The sequence below is a fragment of the Coenobita brevimanus genome, chromosome 97, assembly GCF_032717465.1.
Source record: "Coenobita brevimanus isolate Jiangsu-jjx chromosome 97, ASM3271746v2, whole genome shotgun sequence".
Classification (NCBI taxonomy): Eukaryota; Metazoa; Arthropoda; class Malacostraca; order Decapoda; family Coenobitidae; genus Coenobita; species Coenobita brevimanus.
Window position 1 is genome coordinate 30408575 of NC_137050.1, and position 12880 is coordinate 30421454.

General features: G+C 42.7%; 1 protein-coding gene across 1 annotated transcript in view; it reads right to left on the bottom strand.

The window, feature by feature from the left end:
• Window positions 1–9596, bottom strand: part of LOC145413753 (uncharacterized) — a 29596-nt gene extending 20000 nt beyond the window's left edge. Inside the window, exon 1 of the mRNA XM_080283411.1 lies at window positions 9551–9596. Coding sequence (XP_080139537.1) covers window positions 9551–9596 — 46 coding nt within the window. The remainder of the gene's footprint in view (window positions 1–9550) is intronic.
• Window positions 9597–12880: the final 3284 nt, after the last annotated feature.

Sequence of the window (12880 nt, forward strand, 5' to 3'; positions counted from 1 at the left end):
TTATCCCCCCTACCATCTATCAACCTCGTACACTTCATCACTTTACTCTTATTCTCATTTACTTTCAATTTCCTCCTTTCACACACCCTTCCAAACTCCTCTACCAACTGTCTCAATCTCTCCTCTGAATCAGTCACCAGTGCAGTATCATCTGCAAACAGCAGCTGCTTCAGATTCCACTCTCCTCCATCAACATTTACCAGACTCAGACCACCTAAAACTCTTGCATTCACCTCCCTTACAACACCATCCATGTAAATATTAAACAACCAAGGCGACATCACACATCCCTGTCGCAGCCCCACTCTCACGGGAAACCAATCACTCACAGCATTTCCCACTCTTACACACGCTCTACTATTTACATAAAAACTTTTCACCCCTTTTAGTAACCTACCATCAAGTCCATACAATCTTAAAACAGTCCACAAAGCCTCCCTATCAATTCTATCATACGCTTTCTCTAAATCCATAAATGCCCAAAACACATCCTTGCCTTTCGCTAAATACTTTTCACACACTTGTCTCACAGCAAACACCTGATCAACGCATCCCCTCCCTCTCCTAAAGCCACACTGCTCATCACTAATCACTCCCTCTGTACCCTCTCTAACTCTCATAATTAACACTCTACCATACACCTTACCTACAACACTCAACAGACTTATACCCCTAAAGCTAGTACATTCATACTTATCACCCTTGCCTTTATACAACGGGACCACACAAGCACTTGCCCAGTCAATTGGCACCATACCTTTCTCAAAGCACACATTCAACAATCTTACTAACCAGTCAACAATAGTCACTCCACCACCCTTCAGGCATTCCACAGCACACCCATCCATACCTGCAGCTTTCCCTGTTTTCATCTCCTTTACTGCCTTCTCCACTTCTTCCTTCGTGATCAAAGAATCATTCAACTCTCCCAACACATTTATTCCTTGCACCCTTCCATCCGCCACAATCTCAGCCACCCTTTCCTCCTCTACATTTAACAATCTTTCAAAATACTCTGCCCATCTCTTCCTTACTGCATCCATCTCAATTAACATCCTTCCATCCTCTGCTTTTACTCGTTCTTCCTTCCCAGACTCTCCCTTTCGCACCCTTTTCACCTCCTTCCAAAACATTTTCTTATTCTGCTGAAAATTCTCTGTCAGCCGCCTACCCCACCTCTCATCTGCTGCCACTTTAGCATCACGCACAGCCCTTCTCGCTCTATTCCTCTTCTCCTTATACCTTTCATATGACATCTCATCCTTCCTCTGCAGCCACACTTCATATGCACGTCTCTTCTCTGCCACAGCCATACTTACTTCCTCGCACCACCATTCACTTCCTTTTCTTACACCACCACCCACACGTCTCACACCACACACCTCTTCTGCATGCCCCACCACAGCACTCTTAAACAACTGCCATTCCTCCTCCACGCTGCCATTTTCCCGATCTTTCACTGCGTTCCACTCATCTTTCAATTTCTCCTGATACTCTATCTTTTTCTCTCTTTTATCCAACTCACTCACTTTCAAAACCTCCCTGCCACACCTAACCCTCCTAGCTCTCATCCATCTCTTTCCTACTCTTAACTTTCCCTCCACCAGGTAGTGGTCAGACATACCTCCACCCTCCCTCTCAGAACTCCTCACATCCAACAATCTTCCTATTACATTCCTAGACACAACCACATAGTCCATCAAGGCTCTATCAACAACCCTTCCACCCTCCTGTCTCACCCATGTATACTTATAAATATCTTTCTTCTCAAACAGCGTATTCCCAATCACCATCTCTCGCTCAACACACATCGCTATCATTCGTTCCCCATTTTCATTTCTTCCAGGCACACCATGCATACCAACTACACCTTCAACTGCTACATTTCCCACTCTAGCATTCAGATCTCCCATCATTACCACATTCACATTCGCTTCAAAACTCTGCAGACACTCATCAACATCATTCCAGAAAGACTCCCTCTCTTGTTCATAAAAATAAATAAATAAATAAATAAAGCTTCTAATCAGCTTCCTTCTCTAACTGAGATTGAAAAACTCCTCATTGTCCATGTCTTTAATACAAAATCAAATCCAGCTTATCGACAGAATTGATGGTACGTTTGGTAATGAATCTCGACCCGAATGTTGTGGCAAAAGTCCGTAAGCTTGAATCCCAGGGTTACGGCACCGGACGATCTGCTTTCGCTGTGTAGCCAGTGGTGGTGATGGTTCACCGCTTTAGGAAATAGATCTGTGCTTGCTCAGTGCGGAACACAAAGCAACCGGTGTTTACTTCCGTGTTCAGCTTAGTAAGTGTGTTAATTGGATGACAATCAGCTCAGCAATTAGAGTGTGACTGTCGCGCGCGCACACACACACACGGACGCACGCACACACACACACACACACACACACACACACACACACACACACACACACACAGTTATTTTTCTTTTACACGTTCTCATTTCATATCCATATCCTCTCTGTCTCTGTCTGTCTGTCTGTCTGTCTGTCTCAATTCTCTCCTCATACGTCGCTTTTCTCCCCTTTCTCACTCATTCTAATTATTTTGTGTATCCTCCCTTTTCATTTATTTTCTCTCCCTCTGCTCTGTTTAACTTACTTCTCTCCTCCTTCCCTCTCTATTTCCTGTTTTATTTTCTTACCTTCACCAGCCTTTTATTACCACCACTTAATTTGTCTCTGTCGCCGATTTTTTTTTTTTTTAACTTGCATCTACGGGTATTTCTCTTTCTCAGTACTTTTCCCTGCTTTCTCTCTATCCCTGCCTTTCTACCCTTTCTAACCCCTACCTCTCTACCTTTTCCTACCCATTCATGTCTGTCTACTTCTTCCCCTAACCCTGCCTATCTGTTCCCCTACCCCTGCTTTCCTTTTATTTCCTTTATCTTTTTTTTTTTTTTTTTTTTGTCCCTGCCCACCTACCTACCTGTCTCCGTCTCTTCCTGCTCATCTCATCTACTTTCCTCTTCCTGCCTCCTTGTTACCTCATCTCTTCTACTTGTTTCTTCCCCTACCCCTGCCTACTTCTCCCCTGCTACTACCTACCTGTTCCCCTACTCCTGCCTACCTGTTCCCCTACCCATACCTACCTGTTCGCCTACCCATACCTACCTGTTCCCCTACCCATACCTACCTGTTCCCCTACTCATGCCTACCCGTCCCCTACCCATACCTACCTGTTCGCCTACCCATACCTACCTGTTCCCCTACCCATACCTACCTGTTCCCCTACCCATACCTACCTGTTCCCCTACTCATGCCTACCCGTCCCTTATCCATGCCAACCTTTCCCTATCCCTACCTACTTGTACGGTATTGACTTGGTGGGCTAGTGGTTGAGTGGTTGGATCCGGCCATGTATTTTCCGCAGCATTTCCAATCCCAGAGGTGACAGAGGATTTCTCCGTCACAGTTGATCTCTTATAATTTAGATTACGTGCACTGTGATAGCTAAGCCTGGGGATATGGTACATATATATATATATATATATATATATATATATATATATATATATATATATATATATATATATATATATATATATGTATATATATATATATATATATATATATATATATATATATATATATATATATATATATATATATATATAATATGGAACAAATTGCCTTCTCGTGTGCGAAACCGTGATACAGTGCTAACATTTATAATCACCTGGCTAAATATTTGCCTTTTAATCACCAGCTAAACATACCCACTCCTGAATAATACATTTCAGAAGTTTTAAGTCTTTTCAGCACAAATCATGGCGGACACAAGTGCAGAGCCACATCGTTTATACTGGTTCATAACGTTGACTTGATCTCATTTACCCTTTCTGGTGACGGGAGTGCAGAATATTATTTTCTTTCCTCTTTTCCCATAAAATGACCATAACTGCTATTCTGTGCTGCATAATAGTCCTTCTCACTATTTCCTGCCAGCTTCCACTGGATGATTGTTGGATGGGTCGGGGAAGCCTACCTGCAATGCTATCCTTGTCTTCGATTATGTTAGTTGTAACCTATCCTACTAAAAAGCAACAATTTAAATGTAAAATATTATTACATGTTGGGAAGAAAAAAGAACAGAAACAAGAGATGTGAAAAGCACAGAAAAAAGAGAGCATTTGGGATGGAAGGAAATTCAGAATTCTGTACCCGTTACTACATTCCACATTGTACCGATAAAAAAGTTTGTACCTTGTGAAATGCAGCAGTGTGTATAGGATTCTGAATCTCCTTCCATGCCAAATGCTGTTTTGTGTCTGAACTTTTTACATATCTTGTTTCTGTAAATTTTTTTGTTTCATTCCCACGTGTTAATCATTTTAGAATAAATTTTTTTATTTTCTAGTTGTTGATCTTTTTATGGAAGGTAGCAATCAAATACATATATTTTCTACCAGCACATAAACGTTGCGACTGGCAGGTAGCATCCGTTTGCCAACAAACTCACCCCTTTTCTGTCCAACTCTCTAGTCCAAGAGTTAACCGATACTCCCAGCCCTTTATGTTGGCAAAAGATCAATTCTGGGACCGTATTCCTCTTCTGTATTTCCTTCTGCCTATGGCCTCCAGTCTTTTAAACGCAATGTGTCCAGGCAGCTCGAAATGAACGGCTATTGAATTTGTCTCGGATATTTATTTTTTTCCTGGCGGAGACAATCTTTCTTGCCGGCATCTTGCCTTTGGTTTCTTCTTCCTTGCATTAAAAAAAAAAAAAAAAAAAAAGCGTCTCCGGCTAATCCCCTAGGGCCCAGCCCCCACCTACCTTTCCCCCCCCCTTGGGATCTGTTCCTGCCTTGATAAATTTTCCTCTTTGATACTCTTTCGTCTGTGGACCTGCTTTCATCATGACCCTATTTTTCCTCATCAACCCATTTTCCCCTTAGACATACTATCTCAGTTTGGACTAATTTCCCCCCATAGACCTATTTTCCCCCATGGATCAATTTCCGCCATGGACTTTTTTCCCCGTGAACCCATTTTCCCCCTTGGGTTTACTTTATCACATACACTTTTCCCGTGAACCAGTTTTCCCCATTGACATATCCCTCGTAGATGTATCCTCTCCCTTGAATCTGTATCTCACATGGACCTATTTTTCCTCATGGGCCTAATTTTCATCATGGATCTATTTATCCCCACGGGGTTAATACTTTCCAACACGTATTTTTTCGTTGGACCTATTTTCCCTATGGACGTTGCTTCCACGCTGGACCAATGTTTCTTCCACGGAACTATTATCCCTCCATTGGCCTTAAGTGGAATGGGGCAACACAGATACGCAGAGTTTTACATAACCGAGCGCTGCAGATGTTTTTAGGTTGTAACTTGCATATTGTAGCCTGAATGCTGCTCTAAATATGTAAGAAACATTCTCGGTTGTTACAAAGCGTTTTGGTGCTTAACACGGTCGTGTGCGACTTTTCTTTTTATAATTAAGACTTGTGAAGAAATAACGAAAGAAAGAAAATAAAAAGAACAAAATCGATATTTTTGCGATCAAGTTTCTCGAGTAATATGAAAATTAACTGGCCTTTGCAAGCAACTTTTCAGTTAAGTATCAAAAGGCTTTTAGTCCGTATACATAAAACTGGGCATCACAAGCATTTTAGAGCTAGACCCTATGACTTACGTACGTGACGTCACTGTAACCAGGGCCATCCCAACACAGTAGGCACTACCGCGTATACAGAAAACAAACGGCCTCAAAAACCTTACCTGCTACTGTTTGCTTCCTGTGTACTGCTTTGTACCACAGCTATCGAAACTGCCACCACCACAGCTACCAAAACCTCCATCACTGCCACTCCCACCGCTATCACTGCCACCACCACTACTGCCACCACCAAAACCTCTCCCTCATTCACTCCTGCATATTACTGCCATACCACCACCACACGACGCCACAACACACCACCAGGATTACTATCAGTCTATCTCCCTGACACCATTACCACTACCACCAACCACCTCCTCACCCGTGTATGAAGTCTGATGTTTCGCTGTTCCCGTAAATAATTTTTCATGAGCACAGTTTTCTTGTGACAGTATGTAGCTTGAACCACTTCTGTGCTATTTTTTCCTCTCTAATTAGTCATCTCCTCACAACTAGAGGTGGCGTCACACTGGACATTTTTGGTTAACATGTTAGCCATTTTTGGTTAGCCGAAATGGCTAGCAAAGTCGAGCGATGATCACAATGATGTGTTTTGCTGGTGCACTGCTAGAACAATAATAATAATATTAAAGAGGCATTCAAGGGCTGAATGCTAATCGCCCTCCAAAATATACTGCTGGCTAAGGTCAAAGTTGCCTAAAAACCAAATTTGAAGAAAATTGGCAAAACTCTACGGAACTTAGTCGCCGCGTTTCGCAAGAGGCCAAACCATTATAAAAAATGAAACCAAAGTATTAAGGGGCCGAATGCCAATCGCCCTAAAAAATATTTGTTGGCTAAGGTGTAGATTACTTACAAACCAAATCTGAACAAAATTCACAAAACTCTACGGAATTTAAATTTTGTTACCGTGTTCCGCAAAAAGCCAATCCATATTAAAAAATATGTGGCGGCTGGCATTCGGTTGTTTTTGATCAGATCCTCACCAAAAGTAATAGGCTTCTATCCATATAGATGATACTTCCTCAAGGTATGGTGAAAATTTGTTCACAAATTTTCGAAATATATATATATTGGGAACACACACACACACACACACACACACACACACACACACACACACACACACACACACACACAATATATTGCCCCGCCTTGCTAAAGGCGGGCGATAATAACCAGTAAAATGCGCTTTGTGAGCGCGTGACGGGCTAGCCAGCTTTTGTACAATCGCCCGTCACAATAATTTCATCTTGGTGTAAACTCTCAGCCTTTCTGGTGAGGTAGTTGTACGATAACAGAAGAATAACTGAGCCTAAATATTTACTTTCTCACGTTTTTTTCTCATGTTTTCTCTCTGGACGTGCATATTTGAGAGGTGTCGCAGCATTTATCACAAATGCTATGTTCAGTTCTCTGCTCCCGACCTGCCGTGTCAACGAACTGCGTCGGTAAGCGCTTGGCTATTGATCGAATGATAAAACCCAGAAATGGGGTGCTTACTCTTGCTTATGTTCATCCCCTTATTAAAAAAAAAAAAAAGTTCATGTAAAATTATGAGCATAATAGCCGACATTTAATTGTAAAATTCATGCAAGAAAACATAGTATTACAACAGGAAATCTTTTAAAATTCGATTTCATAGTGATGCATGTCAGTTGAAACCCTCGGTACATTTCCTTGGAAAGCTAGGATTCCAAGGGGTTTCTTTGGTCTCATGAGTATATATAAATTATAGCTAAAACAAAACTTATTGAATGTATCTACTACCTGCTGAAAGAATCACTTCTCTATCTCACATAGTAGAAAAAGTTATTAGCCTCTGAAAAGCATCGCGATCGGGCCACGTCATGTCGGGGCGGGCCGGGTCGTGTCGGGCAGCACATTTCTTGGCTGAAGGTAAACATCACTTCGCTACGCTTGCTTGCTTTGCTCGCTGTGCTCGCTCACTCGTAACAAAGAAAATGCAAACGACGTTCATGAAAGAACCTCTGATTGATTGTCTTGTGGTTCTGGACTAAATGAACAATGTGAGGCACACGCACAAGCTGAGAGAAGGGCAGTAAATAGTGGAATTACTGGGCGCAAGTGTAAAAAACCAGACCAGTATTTTGTAACACAAGCAAATATTTGTTAATAAGTTTGCACAAGGTTTTCACTATATTATATGCAGTATTTTAAATTTAGTTCATATTCTAACGGATTATTTCATTAGCAGTTACAAAATTAAGATCATTCGAATCGTCATCGCAGCATCAAACCTCGGCCCAAAACTGAAATCTATTTCTCGTAGCAGACGAAATCCCGCTGACTCCTGGTTATTTTAGCTTACGGCTAGCAAAAACGGCAAACATGTTAATCGTTTTATGCCCAGTGTGACGCCATCTTTATCTCTCTCCTCTCTCCCACTCCTATCTCTTTATCATTCTCCATTCTCGTTATCTTTTTCCTCACTACGCACCAGTATCCCTCTGCTCGTTATGATCTATTTCCTCCTTCCTTCATCAAGCCTTTGCTCGTACTGTGTGTGTGTGTGTGTGTGTGTGTGTGTGTGTGTGTGTGTGTGTTGCCGTACCTCTGGCCTGCCATCCAGTCCCTCTCTGTGGCGTGGTATGTGTCGTCCCTTGGTTGTTGTCAGTGATGTAACACGACCCTTGATGTCGCTTCCTCTCCCTGTGACTCACCCCTTTTGCCTCTCCTTCTCCCTTCTGATTCACTCCTCTCCCTCTCTTTCCGCCTTTTACCCTTATCCTCTGACTGCCTCCTCTGCCTTTCCCTCTGCCTCCCCCTTCTCACTCTCATTTCACCCTCACTCCATGTTCGTTTCTCCCCCTCTTTCCTCCCCCCCTCTCTTCTGACTCTATCCACACTATCCCATTTTCCTCTCCCTGGCTCTGCCTCCTTTCTCTCCCTCCCTCTGCCTCTTTCCTCTCCCTCCTTCGGCTTCATTCCTCTCCCTGCATCTGCCTATTTCCTCTCCCTTCCTTTGTCTCTGCCTCTCCTCCAGCGTGTAAGTCCCCCTGAAAAATCTGAAGTCTTTTAATGTGGCAAATATCATCCCGACTTAGGGGGCTGAGGGAAGGGGAAGGGGAAGGGGGGACGGCGGGAGGTGTTTGAAGAAGGGGAGAAGGGGAGGGAGGCAGAGAAGAGACAGGGAGAGGAGAAAGGCAAAATGGGGGCGAGAGGGAAAGGCAAGAGACAGCAGGAGAGAGATGGAGACGGGGAGAAGACAGACAGGAGGAAGGAGAAACAGAAGGAGTCTGGTAAATAGGAAGATATGGAGTGTGAGGATGTGTGGAAAGAGAAGGGAAACGGAATGAGGAAGAAGGAAACAGAAATAAATAAAAAAGGAACTGAAATAAGGGAAAACTGAAAACTAAACGCGAAGTGAAACAGACAGACGAGAGGGGAAATAGTAAAGAGGGTTACGGAGAGAGTAGGGAAAACAAAGGGAGAGTCGACACCAATTAGGAGATATAAGGACATGGTGGGGTAACAAGGGATTTGGATGGTGAGGGTGGGGTAGCAGGGGTGTGGGAGGTGATGGTGGGGTGACGGGGGGTGTGGGTGGTGATGGTGGGGTGACAGAGGATGTGGGTGATGATGCTGGGGCGACAGAGGGTGTGGGTGGTGATGGAGAGGTGGCAGTAGGGTGAGTACAAGGGGGATGAGTGGCGATGGTGGGGTGACACGAGGTGTGGATAATTACAGAAAAGGTAACAGAGACTATGAATGACGAAATACAGGTAAAAGAGCTACGAGTGAAGGAAGAAAGGTATCAACATCTAGACATGACAGTGGGGAAGTTGAAACAAAGGCCATGAACTGAATAACAGTGGAAGGTAACATTAGCCTTGAGCTGTGATGTTAACAAGATAAATCCAGATATACTCACTTGGTAGGTACTTGGCCTGAGCGAGGGGTATGTCCTTGAAGCTCATGTTTCTTCTCATAGTACGGTATCAGTCCAGTGTACTGTGCAAGATTTGTGAACTTGATGTACCGTTAGGGGGTTGCTAGGGCGTACCGTAGTACTCAGGCTACATTTATCTCACTTCGCAGTCATTGGAGGGAAGTGTGTACCGTTCAAGTTACATTTCCCGGGATGCGTAAATTATGTTTTCATGATTAATGGAATAGTTACAGGACAATCATGTTACGTACCATAGGTTATTACCACTAGTAAGAGTAGTTTCGAAGCAATCGTACCATATGTTGTCACTATAAATATTATAACTTCAAATCCATCATGTTACGAACCATAAGTAGTCTCCCTATAAGGTGTTAAAATGTCATGCGCTTTCTTCATTAATAGAACACCTTGGCGTCAGTTATGTTGACTTTGGTCTGTTACACTCTCATATGCACCGTACTCCATCGTTACACCTGGTCATTACACCTGTAGCCTTCACACAAGCATTTGCTGCTCCTTTATTACGTCTTTGGTGTGGGTGTTGTTCTATGGCGATGGTGGGTGCCTTCGTGTGGTAATGAGGGCCACTCTTGTTCAGGTAATGATGGACGCTGACACACACCTGGGGAATTAAGGACAGACAGTGTTACCAAGGTGGTTCTCTCTCTCTCTCTCTCTCTCTCTCTTTCTCTCATCTATCTATCTATCTATCTATCTATCTATATATATGTATGTGTGTGTGTATATATACATCTATCTATCTATCTGTCCATCTATCTATCTATCTATCTATCTGCCCATCTATCTATCTATCTATCTATCTATACAGTATAAATATATTTGTACAACCACGTAAGATATTTTCTCGTTACCAAACTAGGTTGAATGCAACTGCTGTTTCTACATTATTTAATTTCTGCTCAGTGCTTTTGATGTGTCAGGCTAAGCTACGCTGATTTTCATTTAGACTTACGAGTAGCTGTCCAAGTGTTAGTGTACATGGTAACGTTTCGTTCCCAGATCTTCAGACTAAACTGGTGGCGGGTGGAACGAGACATTATATAGCGGATGCAGGCACGTGTCACCACAGACTGGTCGGCCAAGAGCGTGCGATGTAAGGTGTGTGGCTATCTCACTGGTGGAATGAGTTAGCCCACTGATGTTTGTGATCTTTTGCATGCTGGAAGGATTTGTAAATCTTCTACTTGTGAGATGAATGCAGGTTTCAGTTTGGCAATATAAAGTGCTTCCAGAAACATGAGTCTACGTGGGTCTTTTTCGCCGTCTATTTCAATACCTTTTTCAAGGTGCTGCTGGGTGAAATGACTGGTTCTGTAGTGATTATTTTTTTAATCCGTTCTGTAGGTGACATGTGAGACGCCTTGGCAGTTTAGTACACGACATTCCTACGTAGATATGAGGCCAACAGTCCTCACTACTGAAAGTATATCGGTAGATAACTTGGTCTTCTTGCATGAGCATATTTTTCACGCGAGGGCAGTTCTTGAGTAGCAGATGGGAGGTTTTGCAGGTCGTGTAGTATGTGATGAGCGAGATGCTTTTGTTGGGATCTGTGTATCTGACATTTATCTTAATTATATTTTTCATTTATTCTTTCGTCAGTTTTATACTCTGTAGACATGTAATTTCGGTAGTACAAAGTGATTTTTTTTGTTATTGTCCAAATATGAACTACATCTGAACTGCACTTGGCCAGATGAGAGTCGTTTCTGAGCAGCTAGCACCACCACCGCCTATTTCCTCTCCCAGTCTCTGCCATCACCACCATCACCACAGCTACCACCATCATCATCACAGCTACCACCATCACAGCTACCACTACCATCATCATCACAGTTACCAGCACTACCATCACCACCACAACCATCACTACCACCATCATCACAGCCACCACCACCACCATCATCACAGCCATCACCATCACCATCATCACACCACCATCATCACAGATGCCACCACCACCATCATCACAGCTGCCACCACCACCACATCCACCACCATTATCTGCTGGATAAAATAGTCTGTTCATAGCATCAACGAAGTGACAGACATCAAACTGTAAATGTGCAACCCTGTGTGTGTGTGTGTGTGTGTGTGTGTGTGTGTGTGTGTGTGTGTGTGTGTGTGTGTGTGTAAAAGAAACTCCTGCCCTTTGAAGTGACAGCCTACATCTTGATTAACCTAGATTTACTGGACTACGGTAGCCTGGCCTCAGACCTTTCTATCTCAAAGGGGGATATGTGGGATTTACTCTTGACCGTTCCCAATTATCTCCTAAGGTTAGGATGTGGTAACGAAAATATATACCAGCTTATTCGGGCTGGGCTGGTCAGTGTCGTTCTGTATAAAACAGATTAAACAGGTTTGAACATGCTTATTAGACATCCCTCTACTCAGCCATGAAAAGAGATCTATTACTGATTTGTACCAGGTGAGAACAGACTTTATTCTCTTTGTTGCACCGTAGTGTTCGTGAATACGTCGAACACGACGCGTTGCCAAGCAAGAATGTTAATCCAAGACCACTTAACACTTCAGGGTTTTATTCCTTCCAGGCAAAGCTGAGGTACACTAGCAAAACACTGTGGCTTTTCTCTCTCTCATACACTACCTCCGTCCTAACTCACTCATTTTCTGACACTCATTCACATTTTCACTTACTTCCAGGAGGTCGGGAAGTCCTTGCAAATTCCCCCAACTCTACCACTAGAACAGTACAGAATATTGTAGAGCCTAGGAGAGGACTCACATTTTCCCGCGCAATATTGCACGTAAATGAACAATTGCAATAAGAATACTGACAAAAGCTACATCCTAAAGTAAAAAATAGAAAATCAGACAGACATATATAAATCTCTAGAATGTTCCTCACATTTCCAGATGTAAACCACTAACCTAATCCCACAGCACCACCCCTCATAGCTTCCCACATCTGCTAAACACGAAAACGGCTCATGCAAGGTTAAGCCTATAAAGTGTACTATGATTATTGAAATATAAACGTGAAAGACACTGCAGGTCTATATTAGTGTGTTATAAGGAAAAAGTATTAGTTTTCAAATAATTAAATTAAGACGGTTTGATAAAAGATATAGTTTAGGTAGCCATATGATTACTTTAGATAATGCAGTTCATCCACAGTTAGCTAATGATATTCATGTTCACTTTTGGTCGCTTTTCACATCATAATTGTGGAATGCTTTCTTTTCAAAATTAAACGGCGAGAGGTGGCTATGTCATATCTTCTCATATACCAAGTACAACCCAAAGCTTCTGGCCGGAGCAGACTTA